This window comes from Felis catus, chromosome B1, assembly GCF_018350175.1.
Source record: "Felis catus isolate Fca126 chromosome B1, F.catus_Fca126_mat1.0, whole genome shotgun sequence".
NCBI classification, from domain to species: domain Eukaryota; kingdom Metazoa; phylum Chordata; class Mammalia; order Carnivora; family Felidae; genus Felis; species Felis catus.
The window spans coordinates 172,234,022-172,259,475 of record NC_058371.1 but is presented as its reverse complement, the minus strand read 5'-3'; the positions used below and the strand labels follow the sequence as shown (position 1 = coordinate 172,259,475).

Sequence of the window (25,454 nt, the reverse complement as noted above, 5' to 3'; positions counted from 1 at the left end):
GAAAAAGGAAACATTAGACATTAGAAGGAAAATGGGTAAAATTTGAATAAGGTCCATACTTTAGTAAATAGTAGCATAGCATAGTATCCTGGTTTTGATCATTGTAAGTGATTATGTAAGTTAACATGAAGCAAAACTGAGTGAAGGATATGTGTGAGCTCTACTGTTTTTGCGATGATGGATGCTTGTGGTTGAACAAATGGGATTGGAGGTAGGGAACAAGAATTTGTTTGGGGGCATGTTATGTCTGAGATGTTTACTAGACTTGGGATGAAAGAAATAGTTATGAGCAATGAAATCAGAAAATTTTTTATGTCTAAATAATATATAACATGGCTGTGAAGCTTAATGAAAAAAGTTTTAAGCTTAATGAAATTTTAAGAAGGATTCTTTGCTTGAAAAAAATTGAAGATAGGGTCACCTGGGTGGCTCAGTCAGTTGAGCATCCAACTCTTGATTTCCCAGGGTCATGGAACCAAGCCCTTCCTTGGGCTCCATGCTGAGCGTGGAGCCTACTTAAGACTCTTTCTCTCTCTCTCTCTCTCTCTCTCTCCCTCCCTCCCTCCCTCTTTCTTTCTCTCTTTCTCTCTTTCTATCTCTCCTCTCCCCATCACATCACCCACACACACACATTCAAGCCATCTGTAAATTCTATTGGCTCTACCTTCAAAATATAACCAGAACCCAACAAATCTCATTACATCTACCACTACCATGCAGGTCTAAGCTACCATCTTATCTCCCCTGGTTATCATCTCTTGACTGATGGCCCTGATTCTACTTTTGTTCCACCTACAGTACAGTCTGAACACAGGATCCAGAGAGATTCTTTTCAGGTGTATGTTAGATCATGTCACTCTGAGCTGAAAGCTTTCCAGTGCTCCTCTTCTCAGTAAGAATATAAAACAAATTCCTCTCTATTCCCCTGCACCATGTGGTGCCATTACCTCTGTACCTACCGCCTCCTATTTGCAATCATTCCACTTCAGCCACAGCTCTTCATTATTTCTTGAAGTTCCAAACAATTCTGTTTCAAGGACTTTTCACTCACTACTCATGATGTACCTGGAATGCTCTTCCCCCAATAGCTGTATGGATCACCCTCTCACCACCACAGTCTCTACTCACAGTCAAAGGTGACTAAGCACCAGCACCATGAGTGAGAGATCAGCAGAAAAAAAAAAAAAAAAAACTTCAATTTCAGGTAATTAGCAATTCAAAATATAGAACAGCTGTGTATGGAGTATCTACCAACATAATCGCAAAGAGTAACATTATGTGTGTTGCACTTCAGTGTAGGAAACAGAAATCATTCCAGATATTTCTTCCAGAAAAGGGTGTTGTTGTTGTTGTTGTTGTTGTTGTTGTTGTTGTTTTAGCAGGGAATTAATTTGGTACTTTATATGTTGGAGGGGCAGGGGCCGAAGAAATGAAGCGAGACACCATCACTAGACTTTTGGCTTTAAGGTTACATTTGAAAACTACAACTGTTGTCACTGCTGTTACTACCACTGCCACTGCCACCGCCTTCCACCCTTACGAACTTGGAGCCAGTCCAGGGAGCATGGGGCTGGCGGCTACAAACACTCTGATGCTGGGAGGTGGTGCATCGGCTTCCACCACCTCTGTCTCCCTTCAACATTTTCTTAATTTTTTAACGTTTATTCATTTTTGAGAGACAAAGCATGAGCGGGGGAGGGGCAGAGAGAGAGGGAGACACAGAATCCGAAGCAGGCTCCAGGCTCTGAGCTGTCAGCACAGAGCCCGATGTGGGGCTTGAACCCACGAACCATGAAATCATGACCTGAGCCAAAGTCACATGCTCAACCAACTGAGCCCCCAGGTGCCCCTCCCTTCAACATTTTGTATGAAAATGATCCCCAACCTAGAATTCTAAACCCAGCCAAGCAACGAAACAAATGTGTGGTGGGAAATGTGCTTCACTAAAAGAGAGAGAACAGAATTATGGTATACTACAATACCCAGCACTGGATAATATTTATGTAAAAAATAATGTAAACCCAAACCATCAATTTAACCAAAAAGGTAAATTTTTTACCAACAGGAAATGATAATATAAGAAGCTAAATCTTCATCTACCATAATAGCAAACTAATAGTCTAAAATTAATGAATTGAAAGATAGCAATACCTGAATATTATGCAAAGTATAAATGTGGAGATGTACAAATTCTAGAAGAACAACTAAAAAGTAGAAAGAGAGGAAGAGGGATTGAGGGAAGTAATACCTTAATAAATAGGAAAATTAATTTTTAAGAGACCACACATGGAAAACAAAACTATAAAAGTCCTAAAGAGAAAATAAAGAGGGGCACCTGGGTGGCTCAGTTGGTTAAGCATCTGACTCATGTCATGACCTCACAGTTCATGAGTTCAAGACCCACATCGGGCTCTGTGCTGACAGCTCCAAGCCTGGAGTCTGGTTCAAATTCTGTGTCTTTCCCTCCCCTGCTCATACCCTGTCTCTCTCAAAAGTAAATAAACATTTTTAAAAGTTTTTTTAAAAAGGAAAATATAAGAGAATACCTTTATATGATGGCTCTCATGTGCTAATGGTAGGGGCTTAAAAGTATCAATTGCCTTTCTGAAGGGCAGTAAGGAAATATCCATAAACATAGAAAATGGACATACCCCTTAACCCGGCAATTCCAGTTTTAGCAATTTCTTATATCTCTCACATATGCAAAATTATTATTTCATGGTTGGTAATTGCTGAATTGTTTGTAATAGAAAAAATGGAAAAAATAGGTTTCTGCAAGTAGATAAGTAGTCAAATAAATAAAAATATGGTGCACTAATACCATGGAATATTATGCATCTATTTAGGAAGATTGAATTTAACATTCGTACACTGACATTGAAAGATCTTCACAATATTATTAAGAGAATAAAGCATGTTGTAGAACACTGTATGGTGTGTGATTACATTTATGTTTTTTAAAAGTATGCAAAATTTGTGTGGAGTGTGAGTGTGTGTGTGTGTGTGTGTGTGTGTATAAGGATATACTCTAAACGTTAATTAGGGGAACCTCAACATTTTGCTCAATATTCTCTTATTTTTACTCTTTTAAAACCATCTCTTAATAATATCCAAAATATATAAATAACTTATATAACCCATCACAAAAAAAAACCAAATAATTCAACCAAAATGGGCAGAAGACGTGAACAGACATTTTCCAAAAAAGAAATAGACATGGCCAACAGACACATGGAAAGATGCTCAACATCACTCATCATCAGGGAAATGCAAATCAAAGCCACAATGAAATATCACTTCATAACTGTCAGAATGGCTGAAATCAAAAACACAAGAAACAACAAGTGTTGGTGAGGATGTGGAGAAAAAGGAAAGCTCATGCACTGTTGGTGGGAATGTACACTGGTACAGCCACTGCAGAAAACAGCATGAAGTTTCTCAAAAAGTTAAAAACAGAATTACCATGTGATCCAGAAATTCCGCTACTGGTGGAAAAGTATACAAAAACACAAATACAAAATACAAAACACTAATTCGAACGGCGCCTAGGTGGCTCAGTCAGCTGAGTGTCTGACTCCTGATTTCATCTCAGGTCATGATCCCAGGGTCTAGGGGATCAAGTCTTGCATGGGGCTCCAAGATGAGCGTGGAGCCTGCTTAAGATTCTCTCTCTCTCTCCTTCTGCCCCACTCCTCCGCTCACACTGTCTCTAAAATTAAAAAATAAACACTAATTTTAAAAGATATATGCACCCCTATGTTTATTGCAGCATTATTTATAATAGCCAAAATATGGGAGCATCCCAAGTGTCTATCTATAGATGAATGGATAAAGAAGATGTGGTACACACACACACACACACACACACACACACTGGAATGTTGCTCAGCCATAAAAAAGAATGACTTAAAAAATTAAAAATTGAAAAGAAAAAGAATGAGATACTGCACTTGCAATGACTTGAATGGATCCAGAGGATAAACTGCTAATGAAATAACTCAGAGAAAAACAAATACCATACGATTCCTATCATATGTGGAATCAAAGAAGCAAAACAAATGAGCAAAGGAAAAAAGAGACAAATGAAAAACCAGACTCTTAACAGTAGAGAACAAACTGGTGGTTGCCAGAAGGAAGGTTGCGGGGGGTGGGGGGGGGGGGTGAAATACGTGAAGGGGATTCAGACTGCACTTATCATGATGAGCACTGAGTAAGGTATAGAATTGTTGAATCGTTCTATTGTACACCTGAAACTAATATAACCCCGTAGGTTAATTATGCTTGAATTTTTAAAGTAAATATTTTTTTAAAAAACCACCTCTTAATAATTTGTTTCTAGTATTTTTAAACCATGAATTCTAAACAGAAACAGAAGTCAGGTGTCTCCTCAGATCTACTAGTCAGTCTCCAGAGGTGGAGACTGAGCATGTGTATTTTTTAAAGCTCAAGAAGTGATTCTGATGCACAACAAAAATTGAGATTGTGGAAAATGGTGTGGCAATTCCTCAAAAAATTAAACATAGAATTACCATATGGTCCAGCAGTTTCACTTTTGGGTGTATACTCCAAAGAAGTGAAAGCAGGGGACTCCAACTGATACTTACACACTTATGTTAATAGCAGCATTATTTATGATAGCCAAAAGGTAGAAATTTAAATATTCATCAGCAGATAAATTGATAAACGAAATATGGTATATACATGTTATGAAATATTATTCAGCCTTCAAAAGGAATTAAATTCTGACAGATGCCACAACATGGATGCACCTTGAAGACATTTCTGGAATTATGTACCTTACTTCCAGGCCAAAGCTTTCAACAGATTTCCTCTCCAAATGCTGAGTGCAGGGGGTGAGACTCCTGTGAGGCCTTAGGGGGTTGCAGAACTGCAGACAAAAGCACCCTAAATCTCTCAATCACTGTGGAGATGAGCCACCTAAAAACTGGGAACTCCTTCATCAGACAAATGTGTGACAAATGACCTTCTATTTAGGCCTTGACTTTGTATTTTGGAGTCTATTTGTACAGTATTACCCTAACTTATATACTTGCATAACAGATTTTCAATGGCTGCTTATCTCTTTCAAAATGAAATCTAAATTCCAATAACATGGGGGGCCTGGGTGGCTCAGTCAGTTAAGGTTCCGAGTCTTGGTCTTAGTTCAGGTCTTGATCTCCAGGTTGTGAGTTCAAGCCTCAGGTTGGGCTCCATGCTGGGTGTGAAACCTACTTAAAAATAAACACAAAAATGCATAAATAAATCAATTCCAGTAACATGGCTAATAAAGTCCTTTATGAATGGTTTCTGCCAATCTCTGCTAATTATTTCTTGCTGTTCCCCGCTATCTCTTAAAACCTGGATGTCCTGAACCACTTGCCACACTTTTTCATCTCTTGACCTCCAATATGCTACTCCACCTACATGGGCTAGCCTCCCTCCATCTTTCTCTCTTTCTAACATCTCATCATTCTTCATTTTTTAGGACTTAACTCAGAGTTTTCAGGCACCTCTACTCCACCCTTTCACCTACACACATGCGTGCATGCACACACACACATCACTCTGGATTATACCTCTCTCCTGTCTTCTATAAGATCTGTGAATATTGTAACATCTTCAATTTATTTTTTTTAAGTTTATTTATTTATTTTGAGAGAAAGAGAGCAGGGGAGGGGCGGGGGTTTTGGGGGGGGGGGGGTGTGGAGAGTCCCAAGCAGGCTCTGCACTGTCAGCACAGAGCTCAATGCAGGGCTCGATCTCACAAACAGTGAGACTGAAACCTGAGCTGAAATCAAGATTTGGCTGCCTAACTGACTGGGCCACCCAGGTGCCCCTATTTTTATTTTTTTAATTGAAGTAGAGCTGACATACAATGTTACTTTAGTTTCAGGTGTACAACATAGAAAATTGACAAGTTTATACATTATGCTATGCTCACCAGAAATGTAGCTACATGGGGCTGTTACACTGATTCTATTCCCTATGCTGTACTTTTATCCCTGTGACTTTTTCATACCGTAACTGAAAGCCCATATCTCCCATTCCTCTTCACTCATTTTCCTCTGACCCCAGCCCCTTTCCTCTGGCAGCCTCCAGTTTGTTCTCAGTATTTAAGGGACTATTTCTGCTTTTGGTTTGTTTATTCATTTATTTTGTGTTTTAGATTCCACTTAGAAGTGAAATAATATGGTATTCGTCCTTCTCTGACTTCTTTCACTTAGCATAATACCCTCTACGTCCATCCATGTTTTCACAAATGGCAAGATCTCATCCTTTTTTATAGCTGAGTAATATTTTATTACATATATATATATATATATGCACATATTTGTGCATGTGTATGTATGTATATATATCACATCTTTGGCCATTCCCCTACTAATGGACACCTGGGTTACATTCATATCTTGGCTCTTGTAAACAATGCTGCAGTAAACACAGGGGCACAGGTATCTTTTTGAATTAGTGTTTTTGTTTTCTTTGGGTAAATATCCAGTAGCAGAATTACTGGATCATATGGTAGTTCTACTTGTAATTTTTTGAGGAATCTTCACACTGTTTTTCACAGTGGCTTTCACCAGGGTACATTCCCACCAACAGTGCATGAGGGTTCCTTTTTCTCCACTGTCTTGCCAACATCTTCGATTTTAAATACCAACCTCCAACAAAGTGATCCATAGGAGATACTCAATAAATATTTGTGAAATGAATAAGTGAATGATGAATTCTGGCCTCTACTATCTTAGTCTCAAAACACTTATCTGTAAAATAAAGGGCTAAACGAGATGATTTCTAAGGACACTCCCTGCTGTAGAATTCTGTCATTTGTATGAAGCAGTATGAAGTAATGGTTTGAATACAGAATTCCTAGAGCACGTATGTCTGTCCCATTCACTTGGTACCTGTGAGATACTATTTTGTATTCTTACACATTTTATGGTTTTTATTGTTTCTTCTTGGCTAAACTGTAAACTCTTTTTGGAGGCAGGAACACATATATTCTCTCCCAGGACTTAATATGGGCCCTTTTATGAGTAAAATATTTTATAAATATTTGATAATTGTTCAGGGAAAATGAACCCCCTATTCTGATTCATTAAATCATGATAAATGTTTCATAAATTCACGACTTATTTTCATAAATATTTGAGAATTCTTTAAGCTTCAGTATTAAGTCATTGTCATTATAAAGGTTTCTTCATATTTTTCCTCATTCATTCTTTCAAAAAGAATGTTTTATTGTGGTAAAATATCCATATATAAAATTTGCCATTTAGCCATTTTTAGATTTATGCTTCAGTGGCATTAAGTGCATTCACATTGTTGTGCAACCAACACCATCCGTTTCCAGAACTCTCATCTTCCCAAACTGAAACTCTGTATTCATTAACTGATAGCTCCTCATTCATCCCCCTCCCCAGCCCTGGAAACCACCATTCTATTTTCTGTGTCTATATATATTTGAATATTCCAGGTACTTGGTGGAAGTATTATTGTTATAATACTTGTCTTTTGTGTCTGGTTTATTTAATTCTGTCTTCAAAGTTCATCCATGTTGTAGCACATGTTAGAATTTAATTCCTTTTTAAGGCTGAGTAATATATATATATATTTATTTATTTTTATTTATATGTATATATATATTTATATGTATATGTATATGTACATGTATACATATGTGGCACATTTTGCTTATCCATTTATATGTTGATGGTTTGGATTGTTTCTACCTTGTGGATCCTATGAATATGTGTGTACAAATACCTGTTAGAGTCCCTGCTTTCAATTCTTTGGAGCAAATACCCAGAAGTGAAATTGCTGGATCACCTGGGAATTGTATGTTTAATTTTTTGAGGAATTGCTATACTGGCTTCTTCCACAGTATCTGCACCATTTTACACTCTGACCAACAATATTTAAAGGCCCCAATTTCTCTACATATTCTCCAATGCTTGTTATTTTCTGGTGTCTTTTTTTTTTTTTTTCCCCCACAATAGCCATCCTAATGGGTGCGGAGTTATATTCTTTTTATCTACATGTGTTCTGATTTAAGCAGCTTACTGCACTCACCCTAACAATTATCCAATTCCTTTGTTTTCTCATATGAAATCTGAAATAGTCTGGTGATAAATTGTTGGTCACTAGCAAACAAATACTCAGTATACATTTCAAAACTTAGGCTTTGTCAATAAATTCTTTTAATTAATAGACTCTTTCTTGAGAAATTATAGCTACAGAGTTCCTGTACACCCCTCCACTCCCTCTCCCAGCTCCAACTTCCCCTATTTTTTTTTAATTTTTTTTTAACATTTTATTTATTTTTGAGACAGAGAGAGACAGAGCATGAACGGGGGGAGGGGCAGAGAGAGAGGGAGACACAGAATCCGAAGCAGGCTCCAGGCTCTGAGCCATCAGCCCAGAGCCCGACGCGGGGCTCGAACTCACGGACCGCGAGATCGTGACCTGAGCTGAAGTCAGCCACTCAACCGACTGAGCCACCCAGGCGCCCCAACTTCCCCTATTTTTTTTTAATTTTTTTTAACGTTTTATTTATTTTTGAGACAGAGAGAGACAGAGCATGAACGGGGGGAGGGGCAGAGAGAGAGGGAGACACAGAATCCGAAGCAGGCTCCAGGCTCTGAGCCATCAGCCCAGAGCCCGACGCGGGGCTCGAACTCACGGACCGCGAGATCGTGACCTGAGCTGAAGTCAGCCACTCAACCGACTGAGCCACCCAGGCGCCCCAACTTCCCCTATTTTTTTTTAATTTTTTTTAACGTTTTATTTATTTTTGAGACAGAGAGAGACAGAGCATGAACGGGGGAGGGGCAGAGAGAGAGGGAGACACAGAATCGGAAACAGGCTCCAGGGTCTGAGCCATCAGCCCAGAGCCCGACGCGGGGCTCGAACTCACGGACCGCGAGATTGTGACCTGAGCTGAAGTCAGCCACTCAACCGACTGAGCCACCCAGGCGCCCCAACTTCCCCTATTTTTAACATCTTGCATCAATGTGGTACACTTGCTACAATTGATAAGCCAATATCGATACATCATTAACTAAAGTTCATAGTATATATTAGCATTTATTCTTTGTATTGCACATTCTATGGCTTTTGATAAATGGATCCACCATTACAGTATTCTACAGAATAATAGTTTCATTGCCCTAAAAACACCTTGTGGTTCACTTATTCATCTTCCCTCAACCCAGTCCCACTAATCTTCTTATAGCTTCCCTTTTACTGTCTCCAGATTGTCATATAGTTGGAATCATACAGCATGTAGCCATTTCAGACTGTCATCTTTCGTTTAGTAATATGCATTTAAGTCTTCTCCATGTTTCCCAGCTTGATAGGTCACTTCTTTTTTATTGCTAAATAATATTTCATTGCATGGCTGTATCACATTTTTGTTTAGCTATTCACCTATTAAAGGACATGTTGGTTGCTTCCTAGTTTTGTCAATCATGAATAAAGGAGCTACAAACATTTATGTTCAGATTTTTGTAAGGACACAAGTTTTTAACTCATTTGGGGAAATACCACAAGTTGTAATTGCTAGACAGTGTGGTAAGAGTATGTTTTGTAAGAAACTTATAAGCAATTTTATAAGACACTTCCAACCTCTCTTCCAAAGTGTGTGTAACATTTTGCATTCCCACCAACAATAAATAAGAGTGCCTGTTGCTCACATCCTTACCAGCATTTGGTGTTGTCAGTGTTTTGGATTTTGACCATCCTAATAGGTATGTAATAGTATATCATTGTTGTTTTAATTTGCAATTCCCTAATGATATATGATGTGGAGTATCTTTTCAAATGCTTCTATCCTCTTTGCTGAGGTGTTTGTTCAGATATGTTGCCTATTTTCTAATTGCTTTGTTGTTGTTGTTGTTTTAATATTTTTTAATGTTTATTTATTTTTGAGAGAAAGAGAAACAGAGCATGAGTGGGGGAGAGGCCAAGAGAGTGGGAGACACAGAATACAAAACAGGCTCCAGGCCCTGAGTCCAACACTAGGCTCGAACTCACCAACTGCGAGATCATGACCTGAGTCAAAATTGGACGCTTAACCAACTGAGCCAACCAAACACCTCTGTTGTTGTTCTTGAGTTTTAAGAGTTCTTTGTACATTGTAGATACCAATCCTTTAGCTGATATGTATCTGTTTTGCAGGTATTTTCTCCTAGTCTGTGGCTTGTTTTTTCATTCTCTTAATAGTCTTTTGCAAGGCAGAATTTTTTTAATTAAGTCCAATGTGCCTTTTTTTTTTCTTCTTTTTTGGGTTGAGCTTTTGGTGTTGTATCTAAGACGTCATCCCCAAACCCAAGGTCTCCTAGATTTTCTTCTATGCTGTCTTCTGGAGTTTCATAGTTTTGCATTTTATGATCCACTATGAGCTTAGGTCTATGATTCACCTTAAGTTAATTTTTGTGTAGTGTATATAGTCTGTTCCGTGTGAGTGTGAATTTTGAATGTGAATGTCCAATTGTTCCAGCACCATTTGTTGGAAAGGCTATCTTTTCTCCATTGAATTGCCTTTGCTCCTTTGTCAAAGATCAATTGAGTATATTTATTCAGGTGCACTTCTGGGCTTTCTAGTCTGTTCTGTTGTTCTATGTGTCTGCTCTTTTGCCAATACCACACTGTCTTGACTATAGTAGCTTTAAAGTCTTGAGGTCAGGTAACTTCAGTCCTTAGATTATCAGTCCTTCAATACCATGTTGGCTTTTCTGGGTCTTTTGCCTTTCCATATAAAACTTAGAATCAATTTCAAAATATCTAGAAAATAACTAGCTGAGATTTTTATTGGGATTACATTGAATCTATAGATCACATTACAGAGAACTCACATCCTGATAATATTTAATTTTCCTGTCCATGTATATGGAATATTTCTCCATTTATTCAGATTTTCTTTGATGTCTTTCATCAGTTTTATAGTTTTCCTCATATAAATCTTGTACATATTTTGTTAGATTTATCTAAGTATGTAATTTTTTTGGTACTAATGTAAATAGTATTCTTTTTATTTTTGCATTTTCTTTTTTAAATTTTTTATGTGTATTTTTGAGAGGGAGAGAGACAGAGTGCAAGCAGGGGAGGGACAGAGAGAGAAGGAGATACAGAATCCGAAGCAGGCTCCACGCTCTGAAATGTCAGCACAGAGCCCAATGCAGGGCTCAAACCCATGAACTGTGAGATTATGACCTGAGCCAAAGTCAGACATGTAACCAACTGAGCCTCCCAGGTGCCCCAGTAGTATTGTCTTTTTAATTTCAAATTCCAATTGTTCACTTCCGGTAAATAATAAAGCAATTGACTTTTAGATATTAACCTCTACTCAATTATAGAGAACAATCTGATGGTTACCAGAAGGGAGGTGAGTGAAGGGATGGGTTAAATAGGTGATGGGGATTAAAGAGTACACTTGTTGTGATGAACACAGAGTGATGTATGGAACTGTTGAATTACTACATTCTACACCTGAAACTAATATAACACTGTATGTTAACTAACTAGAATGAAAATAAAACTTTAAAAAACAAATAACATAAAGTTTAAATATATATATATTAAATATATATATATATATATATATATATATATATATATATATATACTTATATTCTGCAACCTTGCTATAGTTGCTTCCTATTTCCAGGATTGATTCTTTGGAATTTTCTATATAGACAATAATCATCACTTATGAACAGAGATTTTTATTTTTTACTTCCTGATTTTTATACTTTTTCTCTCCACTTCTTGTCTTATTGCATTAGCTAGGACTCCTAGTATGATGTTGGATAGAAGGGTTGAGAGTAGACATCCTTGCCTTGTTCCTAATCTTTGCAGGAAAGTATAGTTTCTCATCAATAAACTTTTATATCTAATATTGACTAATTTTTCATTTTATCCTTTTATGTTTTTTTAATTAAAAATAAAAAATTAAGGGGCACCTGGTTGGCTCAGTTGGTAAAGCATGCGACTTTTTTTTTTATGTTTTTATTTATTTTTGAGACAGAGAGAGACAGAGCATGAGCAGGGAAGGGGCAGAGAGAGATGGAGGCACAGAATCTGAAGCAGGCTCCAGGCTCTGAGCTGTCAGCACAGAGCCTGACGTGGGGCTCGAACTCACAGACTGTGAGATCGTGACCTGAGCTGAAGTCGGATGCTTAACTGACTGAGCCACCCAGGCGCCCCAAGCATGAGACTTTTAATCTCAGAGTCATGAGTTCAAGCCCCACATTGGGCATAGAGCTTACTTTTTTTTTTTAATTTTTTAAATGTTTATTTATTTTTGAGAGAGAGAGAGCCAGAGCCAGAGCGTGAGCGGGGGTGGAGCAGAGAGAGAGGGACTCAGGATTGGAAGCAGGTTCCAGGCTCTGAGCTGTCAGCACAGAGCCCAACATGGGGCTCAAACTCACAGACCACAAGATCATGACCTGAGCCAAAGTCCGACGCCCAACCGACTGAGCTACCCAGGCACCCCATCATAGAGCTTACTTTTAAAAAAAATCATTGAATATACCTCAACATTTTAAAAGCCATATATGAAAAACCCACAACTAATATCATCCTCAGTAGGGAAAAGCTGAGAGCTTTTCCTCTATAGTCTGGAGCAAGACAGGGATGTCTACTCTCACCATTACTATTTAACATACTACTGGAAGTCTTAGCCTCAGAAATCAGACAACAAAAAGAAATAAAAGGTATCCAAATCAGCAAGAAAGAAGTCAAACGATTTGTAGCCAACATGATACTCTATGTAGAAAACCCAAAAGACTACACCAAAAAATTGGTAGAACTAATACATGAACTCATCAAAGTCACAGGATATAAAATCAACATACAGAAATTCTGTTGCATTTCTATACACCAATAATGAAGCAGCAGAAAAAGAAATCAAGGAATCGATCCCATTTGAAATTGCGCCAAAAACAATTAGATATCTAGGAACAAAACTAATCAAAGAGGTAAACAATCTGTACTCTGAAAACTATAGAACGTTTATGGAAGAAATTGAAGAAGACACAAAGAAATGGAAAAGCATTCCATGCTCATGGATTGGAAGAACAAACATTGTTAAAATGTCTGTACTACCCAAAGCAATGTACATATTTAATGCAATCCCTATCAAAATACCAATAGCATTTTTCACAGAGTTAGAACAAACAATACTTAAATGTGTATGGAACCACAAAAGACCCCAAATAGCCAAAGCAATCCTGAAAAATAAAAGCAAAACTGGAGACATCACAATTCCTGATGTCAAGCTATATTACAAAGCTGTAGTCATCAAGACAGTATGGTACAGGCACAAAAACAGACATATAGGTTAGTGGAACAGAATAGAAAACCCAGAAATGGGCCTGCAACTATATGGCCAACTAATCTTTGACAAAGTAGGAAAGAATATCCAGTGGAAAAAAGAGAGTCTCTTTCACAAATGGTGCTGGGGAAACTGGACAGCAACATGCAGAAGAATTCACTGCACAGAGAAGGAAACAATCAGCAAAACTAAAAAGCAGCCTATGGATGGGAGAAGATATTTGCAAATGACATATCTGATAAAGGATTAGTATCCAAAATCTATAAAAAATTCATCAAACTCAACACCCAAAATACAAATAATCTAGTTAAAAAAATGGGAAGAATACATGAATAGACATTTTCCCAAAAAAGACATACAGATGGCTAACAGGCACACGAAAAAATGCTCAGGGAAATACAAATCAAAACCACAATGAAATACCACCTCACACCTGTCAGAATGGCTAAAACGAACAACACAGGAAGCAACAGATGTTGGCAAGGATGCAGAGGGGAACCCTCTTACACTGTTGGTGAGAATGCAAACTGGTGCAGCCACTCTGGAAAACACTATGGAGGGTCCTCAAAAAGTTAAAAATAGAATTACCCTATGACACAGCAATTTGCATGACTAGGTATTTACCCAAAGAATACAAAAATACAGATTCAAAGGGGTACATGCACCCAGAAGTTTAAAGCAGCATTGTCAACAATAGCCAAACTATGGGAAAAGCCCAAATGTTTGTCAACTGATGAATGGATAAAGAAGATGTGGCATATATATACCATGAAATATTACTCAGCCATCAAAAAGAATGAAACCCTGTCATTTGTGATGACATGGATGGAGCTAGAGTGTATTATGCTATGTGAAATAAGTCAGAGAAAGACAAATATCATATGACTTAAATACATATATGGAATTTAAGAAACAAAACAGATGAACATACAGGAAGGGTGGAAAAAGGAGAGAGAGAAGAAAGCAAACCATAAGAGACTCTTTTTTTTAAAAGATTATTTAGGGGCGCCTGGGTGGCGCAGTCGGTTAAGCGTCCAACTTCAGCCAGGTCACGATCTCGTGGTCCGGGAGTTCGAGCCCCGCGTCGGGCTCTGGGCTGATGGCTCAGAGCCTGGAGCCTGTTTCCGATTCTGTGTCTCCCTCTCTCTCTGCCCCTCCCACGTTCGTGCTCTGTCTCTCTCTGTCCCAAAAATAAATAAACGTTGAAAAAAAAATTAAAAAAAAAAAAGATTATTTATTTTGAGAGAGAATGCATGTGTGCACAAGCATAAATAATACTGCTATAAAATATTTGCATATACAGTATTTTATGTATTTAGAATTAATTTATTATGATAAATTTCTGATGTTATTGAATTTAAAAATATGAAAATATCCAAGGTTAATTATACATTAAAAAATTGTTTTGGGGTTGCCTGGGTGGCTCAGTGGGTTAAGCGTCCAACTTTTAGTTTTGGGTTAAGTCATTATCTCATGGTTTCTGGTAAGTTCGAACCCCATGTCAGGCTCCATGCTGACAGTGCAGAGCCTGTTTGGGATTCCCTCTCTCCCTCTCTCTGCCCCTCCCCCACTTGCGCTCTATCTCTCTCAAAATAAATAAATAAACTTAAAAAAAATTTGTTTTCCATTAGTATTGTACAAATTCACATTCTAATCAGAAATCTTACAATCTGTAAGACAATGAGTCTTACAATCTCATTAACAGGGAGTTTCATCACTTAGTTTTATTTTTGCTAATTTAATAAGAGAAAATATTACGGAGTTCTGTTTTGTTTAAAGATTTAAAAAAAATTTTTTTTAACTTAAAAAAACCCAACTTAACTGATTGAGCCATCCAGGCACCCTAAAGATTTTATCTTACTTTATTTTTTAATGTTTATTTATTTTTGAAAGAGGGGGAGAGAGGGACCTTGGGGGAGGGACAGGGAGGGAGAGACAGGGGTTCCAAGCACTAACCTCAAGGTCATGACCTGAGCTGAAGTCAGATGCTTAACTGACTGAGCCACCCAGGTTCCCCTAAAGATTTTATTTTTAAGCAATCTCTACACCCAACAAGGGGCTTGAACCTATAATCCCGAGATCAAGAGTCTCATGCTCTTCCAACTGAGCCAGCCAGGCTCTCCTGGAGTTACTTTTATATGTGTTTTTAATTACTGGTTATTTAATTTGTTTTCATTAGCTATACAGTTGCATTTCCTCTTTTGCATATTTTTTATTCATGTTGTTTGGCCATTTATCTAATTTAGAGTGTTTTCCTTAATGATTTGCCTGAATTATTTATATAATAAAAAGTTGGCCATTTGCCTTCTAGATTTACTCTAATATTTCCAAGTTTGTTATTTGTCTTTCAATTTTTTCATTTATTTTAATTATAGTTAAATTATTTCTATAAGTTCATATATAAGTATATAAATATCATTATATAAACTATATATTTATGTAATTTAACATTTACTTCCATTTTCTTCTAGATTTCTGTAGCTATATATTTTTTAATCAAATATATTTGTGAGGGTATAAATAACCACACTTAAAAATTTTATTTTTAGTAATTAGTTCACAATACAGACATAAATCATTATGCTGTACATATTAAACTAATACAATGTTCTATGTCAGTTGTATCTCAATAAATCTGGAAAAAATATTTTAGAAATAGTGAATTGATTCCATCAACTCCATTCATTCCATATACAATGATTAAGCATTTACTTAGATAAGTGATGATAAAAATTTAGATAAGAGATACTCTTACTGTCTGGGAGAGGAGACAAACCATCCCAGGATCATGTGATAAATGCAGTGATAGATGTATCCATACAATACTACAGGCACGTTCATTCAAGTCTAGTGACTAATAGGCCCCAAATATTCTATTGGGACCAAACAGTTATGGTCCTTGTTTTTAAAAAAGAGAGACTGAGAGAGAAATTAAAGTCAAAAAGAGGTTATAGATAAATGTATTGTGTGATAAATGTCATAACAGAGAAAGTATGGATTGCGATGGGAACACGGAACAAAGAGATACATCCATATCAAATCAAACTGTCTTATTTCCTCTCTGGCTGCCTGAGGATCAACCACCATCATGAGCAACATGGTAAATATCCAGACCAGGAAGTTCATGACCAACCGACTACTTTACCCTGAGAATGCAACAGTACCTAAGACAGAAATTCAAGAAAAACCACCCAAAATGCACAAGACCAGATGACACCAGATATTATATTTGGATTTGGATCCAGAGCCTATTTTGGTGATGGCAAGACAACTGGCTTCAGCATGATTTATGATTTCTTGGATTACACTTCCAAAAATGAACCCAGGCAGACTTGCAAGACATGGCCTCTATGAGAAGAAACAGACGTCAAGGAAACAGTGAAAGGAACACAAGAATAGAATGAAGAAAGTCAGGTGGACTGCAAAGGCCAGTGTTGGTGCTGAGAAAAGTGAGCTGGAGGTCAGACCCAGGAGTAAAGATTCTGCAGTGACTTTATCTGCAGTGATTGTGCAAGAGGACTTTTTTCACAAGAGGACTAATAAACTGTAAATTTTTAAAATTTAAATACATAAATAAGTCAAAACAAACTGGGAAGCCAGAAAGACTTGCCGGAAAAGGTGCTGCAGTTTTGAAGAACATGTCGACATGAGCTAGATGAAGGGGGAAACACATCCTATGCAGAGAGCATGCGTACCAAGGCACAGGATATAAGGGCTTAATGTGTGTCCAACTTAGTAATATTATTTGTTATGGCTGAAGGGCAGGGTACTACATGTAGTCAACTGAAGAGAAATGAAGTTTAAAATGAGGGCAGGAGCCAGAACATAGTGTCTATTATGCTAAATCTTAGCATCACTTTCTGAATAATCCTTCCTTTTCACAAAGAAATAAGAATAATGTTTATTGAGCACTTACTAAGTGTCAGTGTCTCTTCTAAGTGCTTTACATGTATTAACCCATTTAATTCTCACAATCATCCATACAGTAGATACTAGTATTGTGCCTTTTTTTACATAACAAGAAACTGGGGTGCAGAAAGGTTACATAATTTGTTTCTAGTCACACAGCTATATTTAAACTCAGGCAGTCTAATTCCAGAGGCCAAACTGTTAACCACTCTTTCATTATTATGGGATATCTCAAATATTTAAAAGAATACATTTTTTAAAAAGTTTTATCTGGAGACTATAGATTCTGTACAGTATTTTCTTTCTATTTATTCCTATACCAGATTCATGTTATTTATCTTTTTTTTTTAAATGTTTTCATATGTAAAGGTAGTCTATGCCTTCACTATTTTCTTTTTCTTTTCTTTATTTGTAATTATTGCCTATTTATTCTTCAAGCAAACTTTCATATAATTTTGTTGAAGTAAAATTTGGGGCTTAGAGGATATTGGTTGAAAGTACATTTAAATTTATAAATTAAGTTGGAAAGTATTCAGTGTTTCCATCTAGAAAGAGCTATATATTTCTTCATTCGTTTTCTTTCAAATGTATTGATACATTTTTACAATTTTCTTAAAATAGGTAGCACTTGATAAGGTTATCCTTCAATGTGTTATAATTTTGGTAGAAGTGTGATATCTTATTTTCTAGTTCCGCATTATAAGCTTATAGGAATGCTCCTTGTTTGTATTGCTTCTCCTGAAACGCGAAAAAATAAAATTACCACTCAAAAAACATAAAACTAGAAAAGGTATATATTTTTTTCAGTAATGTTCAAAACATTCAGAAAAGATTTGGGTCAATATGAAAGGCTACAAAGAGAATATGGCATTTTTATTCATTGCTTATACATGTTTTCGTTACGCAAACTACGGTCAGTGATGTGTTTTCATATAATCTTTCCCATAGTAAGAGGGAATGAAATGCGTTGGGGAGCGTAGGAGAGCCACCTCCCTCAAATTACGTTGCTCTCCGTGGCCCATCCTAAGTCTCACAGTTCAAGCTAATCATTGACAGAGGTTTACAATCACAAGCTTTTACTGAAGCGTTGATAAGACAGGCGAGCAGTTAGTGGCAAATGAAGTCCGGCTGTGCGGCTGGATCTCCAGGGAATGAATGGATTTTTCTTCAGCACCGATGAAAGAAACATACACTATCGGAAAACAATGTGCAACCGGGGACTGCAAAGATCTGCCATCCTGTCAGCATTTATTCTCCTGCGAGCTGTTACTGGATTCTCTGGAGACGGCAGAGCTGTGTGGTCTAAAAATCCTCATTTTAGCCCGGTAAATGAAAGTCAGCTGTTTCTCTATGACACTTTTCCTAAAAACTTTCTTTGGGGTGTTGGGACTGGAGCATTTCAAGTGGAAGGGAATTGGAAGACAGATGGAAAAGGACCCTCTATATGGGATCATTTCATCCAAACACACCTTAAAAATGTCAACGGCACGGACAGTTCCAGTGACAGTTACATTTTTCTGGAAAAAGACTTATCAGCCCTGGATTTTATTGGAGTTTCTTTTTATCAATTTTCAATTTCCTGGCCAAGACTTTTCCCCGATGGAATAGCAGCAGTTGCCAATGCGAAAGGTCTCCAGTATTACAATGCTCTTCTCGATGCTCTAGTACTTAGAAACATTCAACCGATAGTTACTTTGTATCATTGGGATTTGCCTTTGGCCCTACAAGAAAAATATGGGGGGTGGAAAAATGAAACCATAATAGATATTTTCAATGACTATGCCACCTACTGTTTCCAGACGTTTGGGGACCGTGTCAAATATTGGATTACAATTCATAATCCATATCTAGTTGCTTGGCATGGGTATGGGACAGGTCTGCACGCGCCTGGAGAGAAGGGAAACTTAGCAGCTGTCTACTCTGTGGGACACAACCTCATCAAGGTACTGTACGGCTGGCTTCATGTTATAGCTTCAGAATGTTAAGGAGCAGGAGTTAAAGAGAATCACTAAGAAATGTATCTCCTGTTTAAATAATTATTTTCATTAATATCAATTCAACTAATTTTAGCCTAACTCACAAGTTCTATCCTCAAATTTCATATTTAAGGTCGTGTTTTATTTATTTAGGCTCTTAGTAATGGATTAAGCTGATTGTTTTCCCTAAATGTTGCCCTTTAAAAACGTTTTAACTCAAAATCTGCAAGTATACAGTGTGAGAATATGAGTTCACTTTCATTGTATGAAAAACCAGTACTTTAGAAATCTAAATGCTGAAACCTCTTCTGAAAATATGCAACCATTTCAGGATTCTTTTAAGGCATGACCATTTCCAATAAATATTTGTTGTTAGTATTGCTATTCTTAGTGATACCTAGCAATAATAAGCTAGATACAGGTTAGCTAACTGATACATATTAAATACAGGAATTGAGACAAATGTACTTCACAGTGGTTTTATCTGTGTTACAGAAAAGATGAGGTTAACTGTTCTAAGAGTTAAAATTAAACTAGTAATATAAAAACTGGGAAGACTATGCTCTACTCAGTATGTTTTAAAAGCTACAGTTAACGTTGGGAAATCTGAAAATTACTAAAACAATGCTGAAAATGTAAGCAAAAAAATAGCAAATATTGGTTGGATGCTTACTCTGTACCACAGACCATATTAAGCATTCTGCATGCATTATCACATTTAATCCTTGTGATAACTTCATGAACAAGGTCCTATTAGTATTCCCATTTTAAAGATGAGGAAACTGAAGCTTAGTGGGATTAAATGAATTAATTTATAAATGGCAACATAATTAAACATGAAATGTTTTCATTAAGAATGTTTTTAAAAGAGCAATCTTTCAGAGATTTTGAAGAGACTTCACCTCACATTGAGGCTAACATCTAGAATCAGGTTTAACTTTTTGAGTCAAATGGGTTCCTTGGGAAAAATAAATTACTCTGGACACCTGCTACACTTAAAAATGAAAACAACTTTGTTAATAGTGTTTAATAATGTGCTAGAAGAAGTATTTTGATTTTTAACAATCAAATGTGAAATGTATAGAAGCAGAAAAATGTTTAGGAACATAAAATTTGTTCTGTGTCTAAATTTGCGCTTACAAAAATATCTGCCCACCCTTCTTATCTTTTTGAACTTTCTGGGCTATTATATATGTGTGTCATACTATAGTTCTGTTGCATCTGCTTTGGCAGTAAACCGATTGCATTATGATTTCAAGATCATTTACAAATCTTTGGTTAGGGTTGTATATAGAACATTACTGTGAGGCTATACTGTGATTTGGCAAATAAGACCTTAAAGGGGAGAAAACTTACAGCTATTAACTATGAAGATTATGATATATAAGTTAGAAAAATATTCCTTTTATCTAGTTCTTTAAATTATTAAAATTTAAGCATTCATGTATACTATATGCTTGTGAAGATTAAGAAACATCAGATTGTACCAAAGTTTATAAAGTGGAAAAAGTTAAATTCGTCTCTCCCTCTCCACCTGGCAATCTAAACCTTGAGGAAGCTACTGTTGATGGTTTCTTATATAGTCTTTTTAAAGTTTTCTACACAAATACATGCACACATATGATTATTTAACTTGTTTATAAAGAAAAATGTTCTCAGTTGTTGAAGTTTTCGGTGTGCCTGGAAAATGTTAACAATTGGGATTTTCATGAAAAATCTGTTTTGGTGGTTAATTTAAGGCCTTAAAAACTGGCTATCTGATAAAAAATACACAGGAAAAGTTGTAACTAACAAACAGGCATTGCTTACAAACTTAGCATATAAAATGCTATATTTTCAGATGTTTTTCATTTTCCCCTAATTTGAGACAAACTCTGCCTTACACACAAAATCAGCACTCTCTGGTAGTGAAATAAATTTCATTGTTTTAAATTGAGGGATTACATTTTTTAATTATTGTGTTTTCCAAATAATTTCTTCTATCTCTTTAAAATTTCTAAATCACTGACTTAAATAAGGAGGGTAAGAGGTCCTTTGAAATCAGTCAGAAAGTGGAATATGCTTCATAACCCAGTGACATACAGCTCCAGAGAGAAATCTTGCAATGGTCTGGTAGCCTGAGGTGAACTCATTTTTTCCACTGTTCCTTCTCTGTTCTTCCTTTAACGTGAAAAAGATTAATTTGATATTTTATGTTGCAATGAAGTATTTCTTCCTTCCTCTGCCATCTGTGACCCAGGAGTATTCCTGAGGATTAGTTTTTAGTCCAAGTTAACACATCTTACTGAGTTTTAAAAAAGCCTAATATGAAAGTAAATTCATGGGTGGTTATAGATCGTTTTATTTCCTACTCCTCAGACTTTGAAAAGATTTCACTGTGGCTGTTGGGGTTTTCTAGTGCTAGAATAACCTTGGAAACTCCATTTCAGTCTGCATTGTCCTGGTTTACAGGGAACCTGAATGGCCTAGTCAGTCCTGAGACTGACCTGGAATTTAAATTCCAACTTCATTGCAGATTTGGTGATTACCTTAGAGTGAGCCTAAGCCTTGGGTAAAAATTTGTCATAATCACACCTACTAATGGACGCTCCATTCTGAGTTTTGGACAATATTTGGAAAAGAAAGAGAGTACATCTTTTGACTGACCATCTCTAAGCATGGTAGTCATGGCTTTAAACATTATGTATAACTTCGGCAGCAACCTTGCCAGATACCTGTTATTATCCCTGTTTTACCACAGAGTGATCATTTCCAACAGGCATCATGCTGCACCCCTGCATAAAATCTAGGAAGTGGCTCCCCAAAGCTTTTAGGATTAACATCCTGATTTTCCACCAAGACATCCAACCCCTGGCCTGCATTCCCGCGTCTTTCCTGGCCACTCTCCCATCTCCATCACTAACACCAACCCCTCCCACCCCATGCTCCATGATAATACACTAGGAGTGTTTTGATTGTACCTTACTAGTCCTCCCCATTCAGCCTTTACTAGCATTCTATCCAGTGAGAATGCCCTTTGTACTCTCTACTTTACCCATCTAATGTCCTTCAAGATTCAGTTTAGGCAGTCACCACCTCTAAGTTATTCTTGACCTGCTAAGGTTGTTGTCCCTTCTAAGGGCTCCCATAATAAGATGCGCTTGCTGCTACCGTAGCACTCATAGCATGTGGTGCTCTTCTGTCTCCCCAAGGAGCCTGAGAGCTCCTTGAAAGGAGAGGCTATTCTTTATTTGTCTTTGTGTTTCTAGCACCCAACACAGAATATTAGGATTAGGTACATGCGAGGTAGAAATGCTTTTTGAGTGAGTAGTTTAGGATTTCTTTCTTAAACCTTGTAATCAAAGAGCCAATGTCAAGTTCAAAACTCATATTTTGTTGCATTATTACTAATTCTTGAAATATTGCCTATGTTAATCCACTGGTATATCAGTCAGGACTTTTTGGTTGTGAGTGACAGAAACCTAATTCAAGTTGACTTAAGCAAAAACGAGCAATTCCTGGCCCAGTAACCAAATCACAGGGATGAATGGATCCAGTAATGAGGACACTGTCAGAAGCCCTTTGTCTCGGATCTCTCACAACCTTCTCTTCTTGGGGTTCGGCATCATTCTCTCCTTTGTAGAGGAAAGATTTCTCTCTTTCAAGTTCAATTTTTAAAGTCCCAGAGATGGATCCCAGCCTGTGTGGCCTATTGCTCTCATCCCTCAGATCAGCAAAGCTTCAAGGTTTCACATTAGTAAAGATGGTTAAGGTGTCTGTTTTCTTTCTACTTTTAAGTCAATAAATATGCATCATAATTTAAATGTGTAGGTCCCTCTCCCCCTTAAAAGGGAACATCTAGAACCTCTGAGTAAACATGCCCAGAGGCTGGGGAAGATGACTTTGCTCACAAGATGGCAAGTCATTCAGTTTACTACTCCACCAAATAGCTTCCATGATAGTTTTGACTTCATTGCCTTAAATTTTTATCTTTCATAGACATGTACTGTTTACGTAGTATCAGGATTTCTCAACCTCAGTGCTATTGACATTTGGGGCCAAATAATTCTTTTTGTGGTGGGCTTTCGTGTGCTTTGTAGAATGTTTAGCAGTATCCCTGGCCTCTACCCACTAGAGAGATGACAGTAGTACCCTTGTCCTCGGGGTTGTGACACCAAAATTGTCTCCGGACATTGTCAAATGTCCCCAACAAGTGGGAGGCAAAATTCTTCTCCTTTCCTTCTCCTGTAAACCTGTAATAGACAATTGGTTAAAAACTTGAAGCAGAAAGAGCAAGGACGTTGAAATATAATTAGTATGAGGGACATAAAATCGCTTCATGATTTTCACCAGAACTGTAAGTTGCATGCATACACTCTATATTAATTTATGTCTAGTTTGGCTTTTCACACATTGAGACTAGAGACTATCTCTGCTAGCTTTGCATTACTTGCGAAATACTTGTAAAAACTGCCCCAGACCATTTCTCTTACATAGTTATTTACAAACAAAACATTAAATGTACTTTTTGAAAAGCAAAATTCAAGAATTCAAACAAACGTTACGTAAGCAACTTTTATCCACTTTTGATGCCACAACATCTTGTTTCACAAAGTTTGCTTTTTTGTGTATCACTTCATGTTGGCTTTTTTTTTTTTTTTTTGCTGGTTTTTTGTTTGTTTGCATATCCAAGTGCCACATGTACTATTATTTACTAAAATGTTTTTCCTTAAAATGTTTATTTTGAAAGAAAAATTTATCCTTACTATACATGAAATAAGTATTTTCAAATGCCCTTCAAATAAATATGTAACACTGAAAACAAAAAACTTTCTTCTTTGTTACACCTAATGTCACCTCCCATACAAAAAGAGGTAGGTGTACCAGACTTGGAAAATACCACTGTAATACATTTGGTCCTAAAACCAAACAGAGTGCGCCATTTAAAAATGTGACATAAAATGCTTTTTCTTGTGTAATTAAAATAATGTGAATAATGTATGATTATTAAATGGGAGAATGCCAAAATTTATGTTTATGTACATGAGCATCTTAAATATTCGTAATTTATTTTTGAATATTTTCAATTTATTTAAAATAAACTTTCTTTTTTATGTTATTGCTTTAAGAAAAAGCTCCAATCAATACAGCTTTTATTGCATCTTTAAAATACTACAAATAAGTCTGAAAAATCATCCGACATCTTGCTATTTCTGTAGCTGGACAACTTAGATCTTATTCATCAGTCTGCTGAACTGTTCCTTTTTCAGAAACATAGATACTATCCCTAGATTTTCTGATATCCTTTTTTTTAACTGTTGTGGCTTGCTGAATCAAAGCAGCTGAGTTTGATACAAGTTCAATGTAATTTCCTTCAAGAATTAACTCAACTTTGGCCTTGAGATACAGAATTGAGATACTTTCCAACACAATTTTTAATAAAATAGGCTTATATAAAATAAAATGTATGTCAACACTTTTTTGTATATTACACAGAAATGATGAAATTATTTTTTAAATTCCTCAGGGGTTCAAGAGATTGCTTAATACTATGAAAGAGGCTTTTAGGACAAGAAATGTTGGGAAACTCTGCTTGAGGTCAAGGCCTCACCTACTTGTTTCTGAGCCTGGGATAAGATTTGATTTAGTCCCTATTTTTCTACCTCTTTGAGGAGCATTGTCTTAGCATTTCTTGGCCATTGTTCCCTCAGAAAAGTTCATACAAAGCTGGGTATGCATTAGGTATCAATAAATAATTCAACTGATTATTTTCTATTTAAGGAAGATCTACCTTGTTCCAGAAAGGATTTTTTTTCCCCAGAAAGGATTTAAAATTGCAATTGAATAAAAGTTGATTTCAGACACACAAACACACCACACACACACACACGCACATGCATACAGACACACCAATACGGATTCTGGCATAAACACATAGTCTTTTCAGAATATGCAAATCAATTATCTATGCTTGTTTCTATTAAAAATTTTACATCAAGGGAGTCTGGGTGGCTCAGTTGGTTAAGTCTCCGACTCTTGGTTTGGGCTCAGGTCATGATCTCACAACTCGTGAGTTCGAGCCCCACATCAGGCTCTGTGCTGACAGTGTGGATACTGCTTGGGATTCTCTGTCTCCATCTCTCTCCGCCCCTGCCCTGCTCTCTCTGTATCTCTCAAAAATAAATAAATGAACATCAAAAAAATTTTACATTAAAAACCCACCTTGAAACAAGCTGCAGAATACTGACAACACT

At 36.8% G+C, this 25,454-nt stretch overlaps 1 protein-coding gene across 1 annotated transcript in view; it reads left to right on the top strand.

The window, feature by feature from the left end:
* Nucleotides 1-18,347: 18,347 nt before the first annotated feature.
* KLB (klotho beta) overlaps nucleotides 18,348-25,454 on the top strand; it is a 33,949-nt gene continuing 26,842 nt past the window's right edge. The window contains 2 exon segments of the mRNA XM_003985434.6: nucleotides 18,348-18,407; nucleotides 18,409-19,188. Of these exon segments, the coding sequence (XP_003985483.4) occupies nucleotides 18,363-18,407; nucleotides 18,409-19,188 (825 nt within the window). The 5' untranslated portion in view covers nucleotides 18,348-18,362.